Source organism: Syngnathus acus, chromosome 17 (assembly GCF_901709675.1).
Source record: "Syngnathus acus chromosome 17, fSynAcu1.2, whole genome shotgun sequence".
NCBI lineage: Eukaryota > Metazoa > Chordata > Actinopteri > Syngnathiformes > Syngnathidae > Syngnathus > Syngnathus acus.
In genome coordinates, this window is record NC_051102.1 from 2,237,995 (window position 1) to 2,256,566 (window position 18,572).

At 41.3% G+C, this 18,572-nt stretch overlaps 1 protein-coding gene across 3 annotated transcripts in view; it reads left to right on the forward strand.

Moving 5' to 3' along the window:
* b4galt2 (UDP-Gal:betaGlcNAc beta 1,4- galactosyltransferase, polypeptide 2) overlaps window positions 1-17,993 on the forward strand; it is a 48,146-nt gene extending 30,153 nt beyond the window's left edge. For 2 of the 3 annotated variants that reach the window (XM_037275418.1, XM_037275419.1), the window contains exons 3-8: window positions 3,184-3,302; window positions 3,516-3,632; window positions 12,093-12,280; window positions 12,367-12,489; window positions 14,155-14,259; window positions 17,524-17,674. In XM_037275418.1, coding sequence (XP_037131313.1) covers window positions 3,184-3,302; window positions 3,516-3,632; window positions 12,093-12,280; window positions 12,367-12,489; window positions 14,155-14,259; window positions 17,524-17,674 — 803 coding nt within the window. Of the gene's footprint in view, window positions 1-3,183; window positions 3,303-3,515; window positions 3,633-12,092; window positions 12,281-12,366; window positions 12,490-14,154; window positions 14,260-17,523 lie in introns of all 3 variants that reach the window. The other variant, XM_037275420.1, reaches the window with a different exon arrangement.
* Window positions 17,994-18,572: the final 579 nt, after the last annotated feature.

The following is an 18,572-nucleotide window of genomic DNA, read 5'->3' on the forward strand; positions in this document are numbered from 1 at the left end:
AAAGTGCAGGGATGTCCCAAGGTCTTAAGATCGAAAGTCACAACAACAACTTTTTGTCCCTTTGTGTGAAACTTTGAGTCATAAAAAGAGACTTGTTTTTTTTTTATTTTGTTAATTTTAGTGTCAGGTCATCTCACACAACAGCTGCTGTTTGGGAAAGACGACACACATAATCCGTGTTGCGGCTCCGAGTAACGAGTCACGACGAGGGGCAAGTTTTGGCTTTCAAGGGTGTTTTTATTCTTCTCTCACATACAGAGCCGTCTCCTCCACATTCACGTACGCTCTTTCCTCTGTCCAAACGCAATAACTGATCGCTGTGGTGCCTTTTTGGGCAGTAGGAAAAATCAACGCTAACAAAAAAAATACATCCAACCTAGTTAAGAAATGACCAGAAAATCCACCATGACAATTGTGAACACACAGAAAGATAATAAATAAATGGAACATCGCTGAAATATCTGTGAGCCTGTTGAGAGAATCACACCCACCTTACTTGATGTGTGGCAACAAAGCAAATCAACAATTACCATCAACTCTTTTTTTCCTTCTTGAGAGCGTCGCTATGGCTGCGTCGGTCGTGCCTTTTCATTAGCGGGTGTATCTCAAAGTAGCACTCCTTCTCTTTCTTCCTTTCCTTCACGCCCTCGCCCGCTTCCTCCCGCCACCTTACACGCTTTCTCCATTCGTTTTCGCTCCCGCCGCCACTGTCGCCGTACATCATCAAAAATACTCTTCACATGGATTCACGCCATTAAGAGCTTTTAGACTCTCTTGTTTGTTAAACCAAGCACAGAGGAAATGGGCCCAAGTATTACTTCGGACATTTTTTGATGTTTTTTTTTGGGAGGGGGGGCTGCTTTGTTGGAACATTTTTGGGCTAATGGCTTTGCTGCATTAATATTTTTTGTTGGCTTTGTTAGTAATATCGCCACAGAAAAAAAGGTATTCCAAAAGTGTCATGATAGCAAAGAATAAGAAACAGCTGCTGGCTGCTCAGTACAAAAAGTGACAAGAAGACATCAAAATGCATCAAAATAAGACAATAACGGCCGTTGCGGCTTTGCACATTCAGATAAGACGTACACGACTACACAACACAAAAGGAGGCAAGGCTCTTATCAGCCGTTATTGAATGTGGCCCCTTTTGTCCTTTGCTGTGGGCATCAAAAGCATTGCCACACTTAACCCTTTATCTCTTATTGCAGCTCCTGTACACACAAATACATACGCACACACACTTATGGGTGTCGTGACGGCACGAGCACGTGCACAGAAGATTCTTGGATGCCACTAATCCTCAAATCTAGTTCGTGCGGGCACCCGCTAATGATTCAAAGAAGGCCGTGAGAGCCGCATTGGAAAATCAAAGATGAGCGTGGAAGACTGCAAAAAACGGCAAAGAAAGGAACTATTGTACTGTATAATAAGGATTGCATACTTGCCAATTAAATAACATCTGCAACATCAATCGAGGATTTAATAGGCTCAGTTCAGATTGAACCAAATCAATAAATAATTCATCTTTCCCATTTGCGTTGGATTTTAGCGTGGAAGGTAACGTTTTAAGTAGGGATGTTCAATATTATCCTATTTTCATCTTTTGATCTGAAGTCCAAATGTCTTTAGAACTCGGCAAAAACAATTGACCTTGTTGTTCTAATACTTTTGAAAGGGATATACCCTGTTATATTTTAAACTTTTATTTTATTTATAAATATAGCTTTTATTTCTCACGTATTATATAGCCAGGTTTATTTTTATTTACAAGGGAGTAAGCATAAAGGTTGCTGATTTTGAAGGCTATAACTGCTGTCCTTGCATAAGCCTGTGTCCTCCTCCTGTCAATCAAGTGCCTCTCTAACATTCGCCTTGAAATCCTTTGCCAGTTTAACACACTCCATCATGTGTGAGATTTTCACTTGAACCAAAGCGCGTTGATCCTCCCCGAAGAGGCCTGACACCGTGTCCTCGCCGCATCCTCCTCTCGCTCACTCGCCCGCACGCCATCTGACCGCAGAGATGTCACGACAGGCTGCTCGTTAATCGGCGACGGCAGCTCCGAGTCTCTTTGCGCCTCCCATCTATTCGAAGTGACGAGCCAAACGCTTCCGAGTCTTCTGTGGGATTTTAAAGAGAATTGTCAATGCAATTGAGTTTGGGACCCTTGGCCTCCGTCCAGATGAGTCAGAGAGAAAAATGTGTGTGCATTGTGCTCCTTAGTCTCCACATAGCTGCAGTGCCTCCTTTTCTTGCTGCCTGTCTCCTCTTGAGTCTAATTTTCTTGACCACGCCACCTTGGATAGTGGCTACCTTGCGTTATTTTCAACTAAGATCAATTGTCACGCCCTGTAGGGCTAATGGATGGCTTGATAATTGCCAGCACTAGTCCGGGTGCTTTTCTTTTAAAGATTTTCAAGGATATCATTCAAACTAATGACAGGAAGAAAGTGGCCAGTGAAGAGGGCAGTTGGGAGTCTTTACATTGAGTGCATGTAACCCGGTTAGGGTCGATGACTCTTCGGGTCGTTCCAGTGTGTTGATTGGCCAAGGTCTTGCAAGGCAAACTTGTCAATAAGTGGATTATATTAACTCCTGCACATGCGTGTACTTAACTGCTTTAATGCACAAGCCCATCAACGCAGCATGTAAGAAAGAGCCCCAAAGGAAAATGGCTGTTACTGCCTTTATTGTATTGTCTTTCCACTCGCCTGACTTTTAAATACATCATGAAATGCTCCGTTTCATTTTCCCATATGTGCGACTGTGTGATTTTGATTTCTGCCACCACCACTGAATGGATTTGCCACCTCCTTTACTTGACTATAAGCCACTAGGGGGCGTATTTGGCATTTTCTACGATATGCTGTGATGTATTATCTGGCTCCAGGCTGTTCTTTTCAATGAATTATTTGTATCTTGAAGCCTCAAATACATGTACGCAAAATAACATATGGTTTGACTTCATCGTCACGTAATTAACTAACTTAAGAGGCGCTGACATCAAAGAAGAGTTTCTCGAAATGTGTGTTCTAAAGCCAGCCATTATTCGTGCTGAGATGTTTTGATACGCGGAAAATGTTACTTTGAAGATTTCAAATCTGGCCGCCGCTCATTAAGCCATCCTCCTATTTGTTATTCTCGTTATCGAGCCTCACTCCCTCCCTCTGTCTTCGTCCTCAGTGGGCCGCCTGTTGATCGAGTTCAGCTCCCAGATGACGATGGAGCGCGTGCAGCGAGAGAACCCCAACGTGACGGAGGGAGGCCGCTACACGCCCCCTGACTGTCGGCCTCGATGGAAGGTTCGTGTTTTCAACATCCTCTAAGAAAAATTACCTCCAAAATGGCATACTTGTTCATTGTTCAAGACGTCATCTGTGCAGAATGGAAGATTGGTAGATGCTGCTGTTTAGGTTAGCAACAGAGTTTAAACCTGGGATATAGACGATAGAAGATACAGTTGCCTTTAAAATCTGTATCCTATAAAGTCCTTAAATGTGTGTCCCGTGCTCAAGGTGGCCATCATCATCCCGTTCCGTCACCGGGAAAACCACCTGAAGTATTGGCTTCACTACCTTCACCCCATTCTGAGACGTCAGAGGATTGACTACGGCATCTACATCATCAATCAGGTAGGAAGCACCACACTCCTCAAGACTGACCTCTATCGTGACATTTTTACACTGTTAGTAATGATGAGTGTGCGTGTTTTAGTCTTAAATTATACTTTCTCCATCTGAGCTATTATCGCTCCCTGTTCCTCTTCATCCCCCCCCGCCCTCGGGGAACAAACCTGTAGGTTCCGCCTGCCCTGTTGACATGTGTTTTTTTTCCTTGCTAGCTATAGTCTATGGGATTTGTTTCTCAATTTTTGTGATAACGTTTAAAAAGTTGAAAGATACAAAAAATTGTGAATTTTAGTGCTGGGGGGAAAAAGATGAAACTGATATAAATATGCTTGTGAGCCAAGATGTCCGGGTGATGATTTCTACTGTGTCCGTGCTCTCCTGGCCAAGCCGTTGCGCTACGCCTTTAATCACTTCCCTGCAGAACGGACCTTTTTGGTTCCGCTTGCCCCGCTGTGTCTGCTCTCGATACGCTGCTGTTCTCTTTCGCCCCGAACGCTGTCGATGTGCCAAATGGTATCTTCGATGCCAGCAGGGTTTATTGTCTCCTCAAAGGTTGTTACTCTTCTAGTTGTTTGTTCAATCGGAAACATGTGAACTGGGAGATAAAGTGTTCTATTGTATTTGTGTGGAAATTTTGGCAAAGTAACATGACTAGGTATTGCAGAGGGGCTGACTGCACCTGAGTTTGTTTGTTTGTTTATTTGGCCGTCATTTCATCATCTGAATTGGAAAAGAGCCCAGAAGCAGAGGGCAACGGGTGAGAAAGATCCAACCACCGTTAGATGATAGCTTTACTTTGATCTGGAATTCATATATTTATATTTATCATAATGACTCTATGGCTGAATTACACTTTCAGATGTGAAATTCACTTGTACTCTTTGATTAGTAAAAAATTCAGGGCTGTCACAAACAAACATTTTTTAAATCGATTATCCTATCGATTATTGCATCGATTTATCGGGGAATCGGTGCAGCGTACGTCTCGTAAACTTGGCAAGTACAATTATCCTATTAACAAACTTGAGTATGTGGATCCTAAAAATGCTAGTTTGTAATTGGAACAGCTGTGTACTGAAAAACACAACATACATTTGGAAAAAATTAATAAATGGCAGATAGCTGGTAAATTGTGGCATCGGTGTAAGATGATGATAATTGTTAATGCTAATAAAGTCGCTTAAGGTTGAGAGAATTGTACAAATGACACAAAACTAACAGAATATCAGTTTCAAATCATGCTCCGGATTATACTCCCCATCTGCTCATAGCATATTTTTCATGCAATTACTAATGAAAGCAAAGGCTTTTTATTATGACAGTCATTATTTTTCTTCTCTACTTGCTACTCACAACCACACTCAGTGATAATTACATGTTGAACAGATGTTTGGGAAGAAAATTGGTACATTTGTGCAGTTCACCATAGAAGAAGGTATTGATCTTCCGCTTTCTGTTTATCCCCCCCGGAGAGAAAGAAAGTGGTAGAATTTTTGTTCTTTATATTCCGTAGCGTGCATTGTATCATTATTTGTGTTGTGGCTCTTGTTTTCCTTCTCTCTGCATTTAATTTTTCAACCGAGGACTGTAATATGAAAATTAAAAAAAAAAAGGATGTGTTATGAGATTGTCAGCAGTGTTTAAGATTACCAACAGGGATCATTTTCTAAAACGCACTGTGACGAGCGGAAGAAAAGTTAGTCGTAATTGCCTCAGAAGAAAAGGTCACCCGCTTATTGCCACTCCCTCCTGAAGGCTTTGAAATGTGATTCCAAAGCAAACTGGGGATAAGTGGGGACATCATGTGCCCTTCATTTTCTCTGCTTAATGGAAGAGTGTCATCTCCTCAGACCCAATCTTTTGAGTCAGCATAAGTGACCGTCCTTGTTGAGCTGTTAGCAATTATTTAGCTGATAGACAGTGGTTCGCTGACTAGCTTGTGGGAGCTGAAAGATAGATCTACCAACCCATCATTAGCTGCGAGATGGTTATATGGGTTAGCTGTGAGATGAGTTATTCCTGTGCGACTGCTAATGTTAGCAGCTAACCCTAGTGTCCATTCGATTGGCTAATATGTTAACTTAATATTTCAGTCCTATTGCTATTGTTAGCTGACAATGCTAGCAGCAGGTAGACTAGTTATCTTGTTACGTGTAAAACAAAATTCAACAGTGCCAACATTAATGTTAGCTGTTACCGCTAACTACAAGTTGATGGGTTGGATTGTTGTTAGCTGTGAAACGTTGTATTTCAGTGCAAACGTTAGCTGTTCGTTGATGCTCGCACACACGACAGGTGCTTTGGGCAGTTATAGTTTATTGTGTGATAAAGTATGTCAGTGACATTGCTGATATTAGCTAGTGCATAGTTAACTATGAGACAAATAAATATTTCAGTTCCGACACTAATGCTTGCTGTTAGCACTACCCAGAGGTACACTGGCGAGAACGTTAATAACTGTGAGAGTATTTCGGTGACGAGCTTTCAAAATTTAATATACGTACACCGATTCATAACAAAGTCAGAGGCATTGCTTTTTCAAACAAAAGCAGATGATGGATTTGGATGCGTTCAATAATGCAGCAAGGTAATTTGATAAGATCATCCTTGACCTTGATCTTGTTTTATCTAGCCTAGTCATTTTGCAATAACTTTAGGGCACAAAGATATCAACAGCGATACAAAACAACCCATCTTTTTAAATATCGTCTTTTGTAATGATTCATATCAATTTAGAAGGTGTGCTTTGATTCTCTTGATATAGTATAAAGAAAATAGAAAGTGAACAATTGTCGCTGGAGAGTCTTACAAAATCTCTCAAGCGGGAGTTTTATAAATCTAAATATAAGCTTGTTTGTAAGCACTTTAATCGTGGGGAAAATGTTTGGTTGAATGGTCGTCTTCCTGAAAACAAGCAATTAGTTCTTACAAAACATGATTTATGTTGTGCAGTAAAGTTTAACAAATGTTCCGCTTTGGCCACGGGCAAACATTCAGCGACGACAGCTATAAAGCTCTCCAAGCGCCTAAATTAATCATGTCCATACGCTGCAAAGCTTTTATTGAATTAATAACAATGTGTGGTGGAGAGAGCGAAAAATGAGCATTTAGGTGTAGTTTTGTGTGCTGAATGCTTTCTGTGGTAATCAACCTGTGACCTTGCTGTGCTGACCAGAGTGTTATTTTTTTCGCTTGAAAAGCCATTCAAGCAGTAAATATGCCCATACGACAGAAACTCTCTTCAAGGCCTTATTCGTGTGCTGTTATATTCCAACATTAAGTAGCGTCATTTCAGTTTTATATTGTACTAAGCAGCAGGAAAATGAGGGAGCAGTGGAAAGACAAAGCTGTGTAAGATGGATGGATGGTGGAAGTAAATCGGGATGCAGAATGATGTGCGTCCCTCGCACTGTTACCTGGCAAATTCCAGCTCTGATTTTGTTTTCCCACACCTGCAGCTCAGCCCTTTGGTCTTTTCCCTGCATTGGCATTGTTCCAGTGTTGCTTCTAACAGCTGGAGTTCAAGCCCAGACATTGCTCAGTTGACTGAACTTCACCCCTGCAGGATAATTCCCATCATCTCCATTAGAGTCATGGTTGTGAAATGCCAAAACCCACAGCGGTTTTTGCTTTAGGTCATCTTGGAGCTGTTCCTTGAGGCCGGTCAGATAGGACTGATAGGGGTCCACTGCTGTGCTTCAGTTTTTGACATTAATCACTCCCACGAGCTTGATTAGCTTAGTTACTCAAAGCCGTAAGGCCGGATGATTGTTTTGTGGCTCAAGGACCATGTCTGTAATTGAACAGGAGGTCGGCCGTGTTGGTTGGAAGCTGCGGTTCTAGGCGAATTCCAGAACTCCCATGTGGAAATTCTCCAAAGAAGCAAGTTTCCTCGACAGAAGGGAAATGTTAAATTGCTAAGCTTTTTTCACTGCACCCTTTAATGTGGCCATATGGCATTGTGACCATTTCAAAATGGTGTTGATGGGAATAAAAAATAATTCCCCCTACTGGTGTGAAGTGTAACTAAATGATATCACACAGGTAAAAAACTCTGTGTTGAAATGAATTAGCGACTTAGCTTTTAGGCTAATGCTGACCCAAAACAAGGCCTGCTGTGTTATGTTGCAAAATTACGAGCATCATCCTCATATATCTCAAAACTGTTATTTTAAGGTGAGCATAATGAGTATCGTTGGTTTAATTATTTTTTTGACATTACAATATTACATTACTTCACGCCAGTGTTAATCATCACTCTTGGGTTATATTGTATTGTCAGTTAATTTTGTCTCTACAATGGAAGAATGGGGTCTTTTAATGCCGTTTTAATCTACCATCACAGCAGCTCATCCTTCATAATTATATGTAGCCTCTATAAAATGTGAGATTGTCATAACAACAATTACTGTCGCCGCTGTGTGCGCCTTTCTGTCTGAACATTATGTTCCGCATCTGCTGTGTTTCCAGCAGGAGGCTAATTACACAGTTAAGCGTTACGATGCTACGTCATGTAGATGTCAGCAAAAAGACGAGATCCCGAAGATACTTTACATCACAAAGACAGCAAATAGTTTATCGACTTCACTGACAATTAAAACATCTTTTAGTGTTTTGATCATTTATTAATCATAAAAGTTGTCTTTGTTATGTAAAATGTAATCTTCCCACGCATGCTTCATATCGCCTGCCATATTCTCGCTAAACGGCGTCCTTCAGCTTGCCTCCGTTTACGAGCCTTGTGGCCTTCCCTCATCGGCGTAACGGCACATAATTTACCAAGGAGGGGATGCATCTCAAGGCAGTAAAAGTGCACGTGGAATAATGTTGGACTATTCAACCCCTCGTTCTCGGCGCGCATGTGTTGTTGACCTCCGCTGAACAACACAGAGAGTCGGCGTTGACATCCCGATTGATCACCGTCGCTTGCCATTTGTCGGTCCACTCTGGGATGGAGGATAAGATTTTAATTAGGCCAGCTGATTTGGATTCACGGCATGTTTTGCTGCGAGCATGTTTGCCAAAACTTTGACAACTCCCTGGCTGTCCGCGCAACATGCTAATTACCAAATCCTCCTCGGAGGTTGACGATGATTATGTCCTCGTACTCTTCTTCTGTAAATCCCCATGATGGGACAATTAAATGGGCACCGCTTGCTCCCACTTCAAGAATGGAATCTCCAAGGATCAAGAATTATAGCAAAGATGCAATCCCAGATTTAAGCGATCTATAGATTCTCTCTCTCTCTCTCTCTCTCTCTCTCTCTCTCTCTCTCTCTCTCTCTCTCTCTCTCTCTCTCTCTCTCTCTCTCTCTCTCGGGTTCTTCTGGCAATCGACACAGACACATACATCTTTGAAAAGGAAGTTTTGCAACTTTACCCAGTCTCACCAACTTTACCCAGTCTCACCCTGCACATATTTTAGACACATACACAATCCGCATGCACACACACAGAGGCAATATCTCAAAGTGACGGCGAGATTGGAAAAGGCTCCAACATTAAGGCATGAGGCAGATGGTGTCCCATATTGGTCGTGATGGGAAATGAGGAGGGATGAGTCACCTCGCTGTATCGAGCTGCAGCAGGTCTGAGAGGCCTGCGGTGTGAAACCCAGACTGCTCTTGTGTTCGTGTGTCTGCATGTGTGTTTCCTCACATAATAAGGAGAACGGAGCAAAAGAATGACAATTCTATCCACCGCAAGGCCAAAGAAAAAGGAAAAAACATTGAGCTACAATTCTAAAGTTTTTCTCATATGAGGGGGTCATTATTTGCTAGAGTGATGATGTGCTTATTGTACATGCATGTGCAATGTTTAGCAAAAGTAGGTAACGACCAATCACGGCTCACCTCTTTGCTGGTGACGTTCGCACGCTTTCATTTTCAGTCGACAAGTTGTAGTAGGAGGTAAAATGGCCGCCCCCAGAGATAGATTAACACGGATGGATTTTTTTTTTCCTCAGTCATATTCCACAAACAGGATATTAGTCCAAATACTGTCTCTAGAATAGTGCAGGAATGTAAAGCAAAATTATTGGAAAGCATTTTTTTACTTGACCTTCTCTTAAGAAATGCTTGAATAATTTTGATTTTTTTTATCAGATTTTATTTTCCCACTACATTTTTATAGTTTGTTTTTGTGTGTGTGCATGTGGGAATTTTTAGCCCAGTCGCTGCATGGCTAGTCAAAAGCACTGCAGCCATGGCAACCATCTGTTTTTCTCCTCCTTTCATGACTCTTGAGTGTCGGATGTCAGGTGGCAGCTTTGAGTATACAGGGGACTAGTATACTGTACATCTACTGTTTGTCCCTTTCTGCATGAGTCAGCTGTTTCTCTTTGACTGACACACGGGATCCCTCCCTCCCTCTCCCTAGCTTCATCCCCAACACCGGAGGGCAACGGCAACCTTCCTTGTCATGTCTTTTTGCGGCAACATTAGTCAACATTTGTCAGCTTTCTGTCCTCCCCCTTCGGTCTTCTCCGTCACGCTTACGTTTACTTGCTTTCTGACACACTTCCCGTTTGATTTACGCTGTCATTCCTGCTCGCTGGAATAAAATGTTTTTTTCTCATATTTATTTATTTATTTATTTATTTATTCATGGCATATTTTGAAGTCTACCATCAGAATTGAAATAACTACAGTTTGGACATCCAGCAAGTATATTGACAATAAAATAGATTATTATGGATGTATCAACATCCAAAAATACTGCTATAATACTTATCTTATTCTATTTTTTTTTTTTTTTTTTTTTTGGTTATCTGTAAAGCGTCTTTGGGTTATTGAAAAGCGCTATATAAATTGAATGAATTATTATTATTATTATTATTCTAATGGAAAAAAGTCAAACCTAATATCATTGCCCACTTATGAATAAGCTAAAAATTAAATGTTATAAATTAACATAAAATAATGCAATAATTTATATAAATTTATGTTATCATAATCTATTTTTCAATTATTTACAAGCTGTTTTGTATTGGACAACCGGCGTACGATCCATATTTACTTATGACAAATTAGGCTATGGTCTTTGTACACAAAGGCGGCAGGCGCCTTTATTGAATTGGCCACTGGCCCTCCTCGCTTGCGCTTTGCGATTGTGTGCATCGCATTATGTACAGCAATTAGTTATGTTGGCCCTGCGCCAGCGCTGCCACGTTCCTCCGTGCAAAACATGGCACGGTGAGAGGGATTGAAGACTGCTAGCTTTTAAATTAGATGTGTGTGCGTGCGTGCGTGCGTGCGTGCGGGGGTTGATGCTTGGCTACAATATCTAATCAAGCTTTGATGAGCCTCCTGTGTCCCAGGCGATGTTGGGATGAACAAGTTTATATGAAGAGCACACGGGCCAGGTTTTTTTTTGTCATGTATTATTTTATGTATATGCAAACATGCCCAACATTATAGTCAGTCATGCATGACTAAGTGCAATGCCATTCCACTAGCATTAAGTATTTATGTGACAGTTTGAAATTCTAGTATAGTGGTATAATGGCTTGCCAATGTTTTGTTTATGACAAATGTATGTTTTGTGTTGTGTTGCCTTAAAGCTTGTTTTTATTTCTATCAACTTTATAGCTGTAAGTCCTTAAACAGATAAAATACTAGATGCATGCAAAATTGCAAAATTAATAAGGTGGGAGGCATAAACGGTAAAGTGCAATTGATTCAGATGCTATTGTGGTTTATAAAGTGGTTTGCAAAGAGGAAGATTAGAGATTACTAAAATAGCTGGCATATAACCTAGAGATTTGGCTGTCATCGAGGTTAGGAGAATTAAAAAGGCTGATTGTCTCTTATTAATGATACAATATTATATCTTATGATGTTGCATACATTGTACACTATGCACATACACTTTGGGCTGACTGTGCACAACATGATCAGGCACAGCATCGAAGCAGAGGTCAATACACAGATCCACTAGGTGATAATAAATACAGAGCAGCAGCACGACATAATATATGGTCGCGCAGTCATGCTCAACCTGTACCTTTCACCTTAATTGCTTGGCACAACTCGATGACGGCACGGCGTCGTAATTTTACCGCATGGAAACTGAGATCTGTTATTTACTAGACACATAACCATGTCAGAGCAGATGCAGATAGATTATGCACACCCAGGCGTAAATAACGCCGGCGTCATGGTAAATCCCCCCGGCTGTGATAATTATATACTGATTAACCGGGTTGCTAATTAAACTGATCATACAGAGTAATCATACAGATAAATCAACATCATCCGTCTCAATAGCTGCGTAGTTGGCCGTAAAGTAGCAATGAAGTATAGCTTGGTGAGATGTTGCTATATTGTAACTATGTTAAAAAAGCTGACTAGTGGCAACACATTCTTTGCACTATGCAGTTACTAAATTAACGGGGCAAAATATTAAAATGAAAAAATTGAAATATTACTGAACGTAATGGTGAACATTTGCGTCCTTTGACAGTTGGGTGAGGACACGTTCAACCGCGCCAAGCTGCTGAACGTTGGCTACGCGGAGACGCTGAAGGACGGCGACTACAACTGCTTCATTTTCAGCGATGTGGACCTGATCCCCATGGACGACCGAAACCTGTACCACTGCTATGAGCAGCCTCGACACTTTGCCATTGCCATGGACAAGTTTGGCTTCAGGTGAAAACACCATTCCTTTTGATCCTGATGTAGAACTGTATGAAATCCGATGTTTCTTGCTCACCACCTTGTGTGGTCTGCTCCAGGTTGCCCTACGCGGGTTACTTCGGGGGGGTGTCAGGCCTCAGTAAAAAACAGTTCTTGAAGATCAACGGCTTCCCCAACGAGTACTGGGGCTGGGGAGGGGAGGATGACGATATCTACAACAGGTGAGCTTCATGTTGCAGTTGGACAAGCTATGCTATTCGGGTCATGCCACAAAGGTCTGAACCATGACTTTAGAAAAGATTAAATGTGTCCTGGCTGGTCCACTAATATTATTTAACACTCAAGTAGGTTTTGATTTAAAGCCACTGTGGTAATAATAATCTACAATGGTAAATGTGTTCAGAGGCTGATATTCACTTCACAATGCTCTAACACAAATTAGTGCTAAATGCTAAATTAATGCTAACCAAAGTGACCAACAACATTGTGGGACACTAAAGTAGCATAACAATCAGAATGATGTACTTCCAATATGAATATATTTGTTTTGTCTCGAAAAGGTTACATTGCTAGCTATAGGAAACCTCAACCATGGGTCCATTTAATGTTGTTTGAGTGTCCGCCGGATGCGGAAAAGGCTCAATTTGTCGAATAAAGTCGGCCAGACGGCGCATCATCAGCGTAACTCTCCCCTTTATCACTGTTTAACCCCCACAGCGACAGAGCAGGGGGAAAAAAAACCACGACACTATCCTTGTCCTATTTTTCTCCCCGTAGTAAAGCTTTTAGATTCTGGCTAAGTTTGTCATTTGCATTTGAAGCGACATTAAAAAGGCGATAAATCTAACTTGCTTTAAGCTGCCGTGTGTGAAGGTTATGTGTGTCCTCGCATTAAGAACTAACTCACACATGCACTCACACGCACCCTCCCTTGCCTTGTCATGGCTGGCTGCTTTAAAGGCCTTTCTAAGTGCAGTCGTAAGGAATATGTCCTTCAAAGTTCATTTTGCACAAGCTGCTGCATTCCGACACTTAATATAAAATCTGGTTTGTTTTTGCTCACATTGATCCGGTTCACCCCTTTAGTGCCGACCAATATCTTCTGCATTGGTTGCCTGAAAATGTCACTCCTGTCACCATTTGCAGCTTTTTTGATTAACTCCTTCTGCACCGTTGACGTGAAATGTCGTCAAAGGGAATCCTAACAAACAATGCCGCTGACGTCATTTGCCGTCAACTGCGTTTTGAAATTGGTGCAGAAAAGTATTTTAAATACTGTACAATAAACTTCATGGACAGATGTGTTTATTTTATGTGGGTATGCGAATAGACATGTTTATATGTGAAATGGGCGGTTTGTTTTGTGTTTATGCAAACAAACCAATGTATTTACACGATGCCATTGTGAATGGACAGACGTGTTTACAGTATGAGTGGATAGACGCGTTATTGCAATATTGCAAACTAATCAGTCAATTTTTTGACAATTATACAAACCTTTATTCAAATTGTTTAAAAGGCAATTTTATTCAGGTCACGCCACATTTTGGCTCCAGAATGTTTCTTGCGAGGCTATTTTCTTGCACAATTAAGAGAAATTTGTCCATTTTATAGTTTTTAATTGTCTGATTCAGATAGGACCATCCAGCATGTATACACACACACACGCACGAACCATTTTCCAGACTGCTCCAATAATCACCCCAAATTCAATCTGCACGGACATATTTGATAGGATTCACGGGGAGTTTCTCCAGCTCCCCTTTCAGAGTTAGAGTTAATTGCATGAAAACAATAGAGTGGAGGAGAGATGGTGAAGGCGCAATCCAATAACTTGTGCTTCTGGTCACATCTTATTCCCACCTCATGCCGCATGTGTGTTACAGGATCACTCTGAACGGGATGAAGGTGTCCAGACCTGATGTGCGCATCGGCCGCTACAGAATGATTAAACACGAGAGAGACAAACACAACGAGCCCAACCCGCAAAGGTACCGGGTTGCTGCTATTCATGTCAAAATCTATTGGGGGTTTTTTTTGGGCAAGAGTGAGATATTGCGAAATGTAGCATTTTTCTGTATTCTGGCTGAATAAATCAAAATTGCATTTAAATCAAAATCCCACTTAAAGATCTTCCAAGAGCAAAATATTTCTGAGTGATGGGAAAAAAAGGTTTAAATTAAGTTTGTCCTTCTCTCCCTCACTCCACCATGAATAATGCACGGTCCTCCAAATGAATAGCAACCCTGTTGTTGGCGGCGCCTTTGTGCAAGCGGCGTGACTCACGGAGCCAGGGCGGGAATCGAGCGCAGAGCACAATGACGCCGAGCCCGTCTGGCGGCTCTTTTATTGATTAGGTTGAAGGCGAGCAGACAAAACGCTCCCATTTGGAGCCGTGTGGTTTTCGGCAGGCCAATTTCAGACGACGCTAAAATTGTGATGGATGACATGCGATACGCCACCTGATTATTTTAGACGTCATCCTATTCGCTCCTCAAATTGTTTTCAAGATGTCGCCGCTGGATGGCTGATTTGTCTCATTTCACGTACCGTGATGTGAGCTCATAGTTTGAAAGGGAATGTTTAGCTTGCAATAACATGAGCAATGTTGTACAATTTGTGTAAAGTGTGAATAATTTTTTGTATTTATTTATTTTATTATACTTTTGACCCCTGGCAAAGCTTGTTGAAATATGTGATTCCTTCATTGGTCAAGCCTGGCATGGGACCGGATTGGGCGCAGGTCTGGTGCTTTTGTTTGCGGGTGGTGGTGGTGGCGGTGGGGGGTCGGAGGGGGTGGATTGTTCTTTCAAGAGAATAAACCGTGATAATCCCCGTTTAAACAGCTTAATGTGAAGCGCTATATTCCTCCTGATTAATGTTGCTCCGAAGGCTCGTCCCACCATATTGGGCCTCATTCTTCACGTCAGTAAATAAGTCATTTATACAGGAGGAGGCTTAATGCTTGTCTGTAAAGCACTTTAAATGGCACGTGCCAAAAGTGCAACGTCAACACTGGCCCTCCGGAACAACCATCTGTGTTTTATTTTATTAAAAAAACATTTATTTATTTTTTTGCTCTTGCTTTTTACACTTAATATTATGACAGTGAGCATCGAGGCTATAAAGAATGTTTTTTTATTACGACTCCATTTCAGCTATGAAAAGTTAAGTCCACATTATGGATGACATGATTCTGCTCCATATGACAATCTTCAATGGTGCTTGTGCTTATTTGATACTTAGAATTTTAGTAGAAATATGGAATTCACTGTAACATACAAAAAAGTTATTAGTGTAGCTTTCATTGTATATTGTGAAGACACAAGTGGACATAAGTTCATCTACCTTGAGCTTGATTTATTTACTACGATGTCCTAAATGCACGTCGACGTCTCGCCGCATGAATCTTTCAACATCCCGACCGCCACGACTGAAACATGTTGCCATTTACAGAAAAGACTGTCATTTTCTCAACAGGACGGTCCGAACGTACTCAAGCGTTAAGCTCAAGCGCTTCGCTCTGACGCTAGCGCTGCCGTTTTATTTATGGCCGTGGTTGTATTTTTGGAAGTCTCTGGCTTTCGAGCTGGCCGTACGCATGCTGACCTTTAGATGATATAGAGGAAAAATATGCGTGAATAATATAACGTGTTATGAGACTGAATATAGGACAAACTAAATGATGCATATTTCTACGGAGTGGCTCTTGATGTGTGGATTTTTCTGAATACAAAATATAGAAAATATTAATATTGCCAGTGTGTTGTATCTTGCACACACAATCATGTGTTCACTCAAACAAGAGTCTATTCACCGAGTCTGTCGGCCATGGTGAAGCATAACGATGAGATGTCGGGCTAGTGTCCAGGAGAAAAAGGCGTATTCATCACATGCACACAAACACGCACACACAATTATCCAGATCAATTACTTATGTCCAAGATGACTTCATACCCTGTCAGCCTCTGCGTGTTTGCACATGGATTTTATTGTCTTTTTTGTTTTTGCTCTCGGTGAAGTCGATTAGGGCGATTTAGTTGCATCACCAGTGAGACAACAGAGCTTTTAGCTCAGTTAGGATGCATCAGGCTACTGAGTGTACTTCTAAACCAGATCTTTATACGGAGCTGAGGAGATTACATTGCACCTAATGATATGTCTCGGATGTACGTTAAATTAAAATAAACTTTTATCGGAGTCGGTTCACGGCTTACAAATTGAGGGCATCTAATATTCTCTATATGTAACGTTGGGGGATTAGTCAATGACTTTAATCTACGTGCTCAATGACGGACTTATCTGAAGATTTCATGATTTTTTAATATCAGCATATCTTGCTCCATCCATCTGTCAGTTTTTCTCCGCTCAAATATAATTTTATATGCAAGTTCATCCAGCCTTCATTTTTCTTCTCTGTCATGCGGGCCTCATTTTGCTCTACGGAATTTGCCCCCCCCCCCCCCCCCCCCCACACACACACACACACCACCACCAATCCTCACATCCCTGCCACCCCCAACCCCGTTGAGATGGAAGTGTCAATCCTCTCACATAATTCTATTTTTAGCTCGCTGTGTCTTGCTTTTCAAGAAAAATACTGCAGATTGCCGCGTCTTGCCTGCTGTCAAGAAACAGTCTGGTAGTTTGTGTATAATCCTGGTAACCAACACACACACAAAAAACAGTTGAAAACAAGTGGAAATAAAATAAATAATATAAAATATAAAATTGAAATATGAAATATAAAATATAAAATAAAATCCAGATAACAAGCCAATGAAAAAAACAATGTTAAAAAAGCTATGCAGCAATATTTCTGAGCTCCTGACCAAAACAATAAAAAATAAAACATGTCCTAATGCAGATATCCCTCAAACAGAACAGATTGTTCCTTGCTGATTAGCCATCCGCCCAAAAAACAAAAAAAAACTAAACCAGCACCACAGCCTTTTTTCTGTTGGTTGAGGTTGCATCAGCAGCTGCTCGGCATTATGCCGCTCAATTCCCGTCTTGTGCGCTTCCATCCCAGCCAATTTCCCACGTAAGGACCACTTGTGATGCAACTGTTGAACCCCAGCCAGTGCAACGACACACTCGCTTCACAAAGCTGTGTTGGATCATGCCATCGTCGGCTGTGTCACAAAACAATCGCCATTTCTGGTTCCGATTGTTGTGCCTTTCAAGACGGCAACTTTCTTGAGACCGAATCTACGATTGTCTTCTAATTGGATCTTCTTCTTCTGTTCATCCAGATTCAATAAAATCCAAAACACCAAGAACACCATGAAAAAGGACGGCATCAGCTCGCTCACCTACCGACTGGTGCAGATCAAAAGGTACCCGCTGTACACTAACATTTCAGTAGAGATCGGAAAACCGCCGCCGCGGCCTTTTAAGGGATAGACTCAAGGTAGGTTGGGATTGGGATGGACGCACCAAGGAAGTTACAAGCACATCCAGGAGTAGAATCTTTTTTTTTTTTTTTTTTACACTTTGACTTGTTCTTCTAAGCTTCTGGACAACATTGGAATGGAAGGACCAAAGTTTGATGAATGACACAAAGCAGGAGTTTGATGGACTGATATAGACCTCAAGGCTAAAATGTCCCAAAATGGCAAAACCCATTAAAATGAATGATGGGAGGACCACAATGTGGCCAGAGAAGTTTTGAGACCCCAACAGCAAAAGCCTAGACGGTAAAGATTTATGAGGCGACCTGCAAGACATCCGACTCGCATATGTACATTATCCCATGCGAGTCGAAAATACTCCCAAATCAAAGCCTCTGGCATTTACGAATGAATGTATCGTGCCCGCATCCCTCACCGGGACTCTGCTGGGACATTATAGTTTTTTTCTTTGTTATTTTGGGGAAATGTAGAGACTGAAACTTCTTGGAGCAAGGTGGGCATCATGATTATATGTTGTAGCTGTGGTGGGGGTGGGGAGTTGAAAATGGAATCACTGAGGATGGACCCTGATGACTGATAGATACAGCAAATGACTCAGCTTGTATTGTTCTAATTATGATCTGATTTGATTTGATGTGATGTGAGGAATGCTTACCCATGTTCCTCTGAAATTTAGATGGCTGAAATTTTAAACACAGGATCACCACATGTCATTTAATATTTTGGTTTATTTTGCCATATTCTTATTTTGACTGATTGGCTTCATGCGTTTGAATTTAATTTATTTTATTTTAGCTTTCTTTCCTATATACGTATACCTTGAAACTGGTAACCAGGCCATGCCTAGTCAATACTAAGCTCGCAATGTCGATAGTGAGCATTTGTTATCA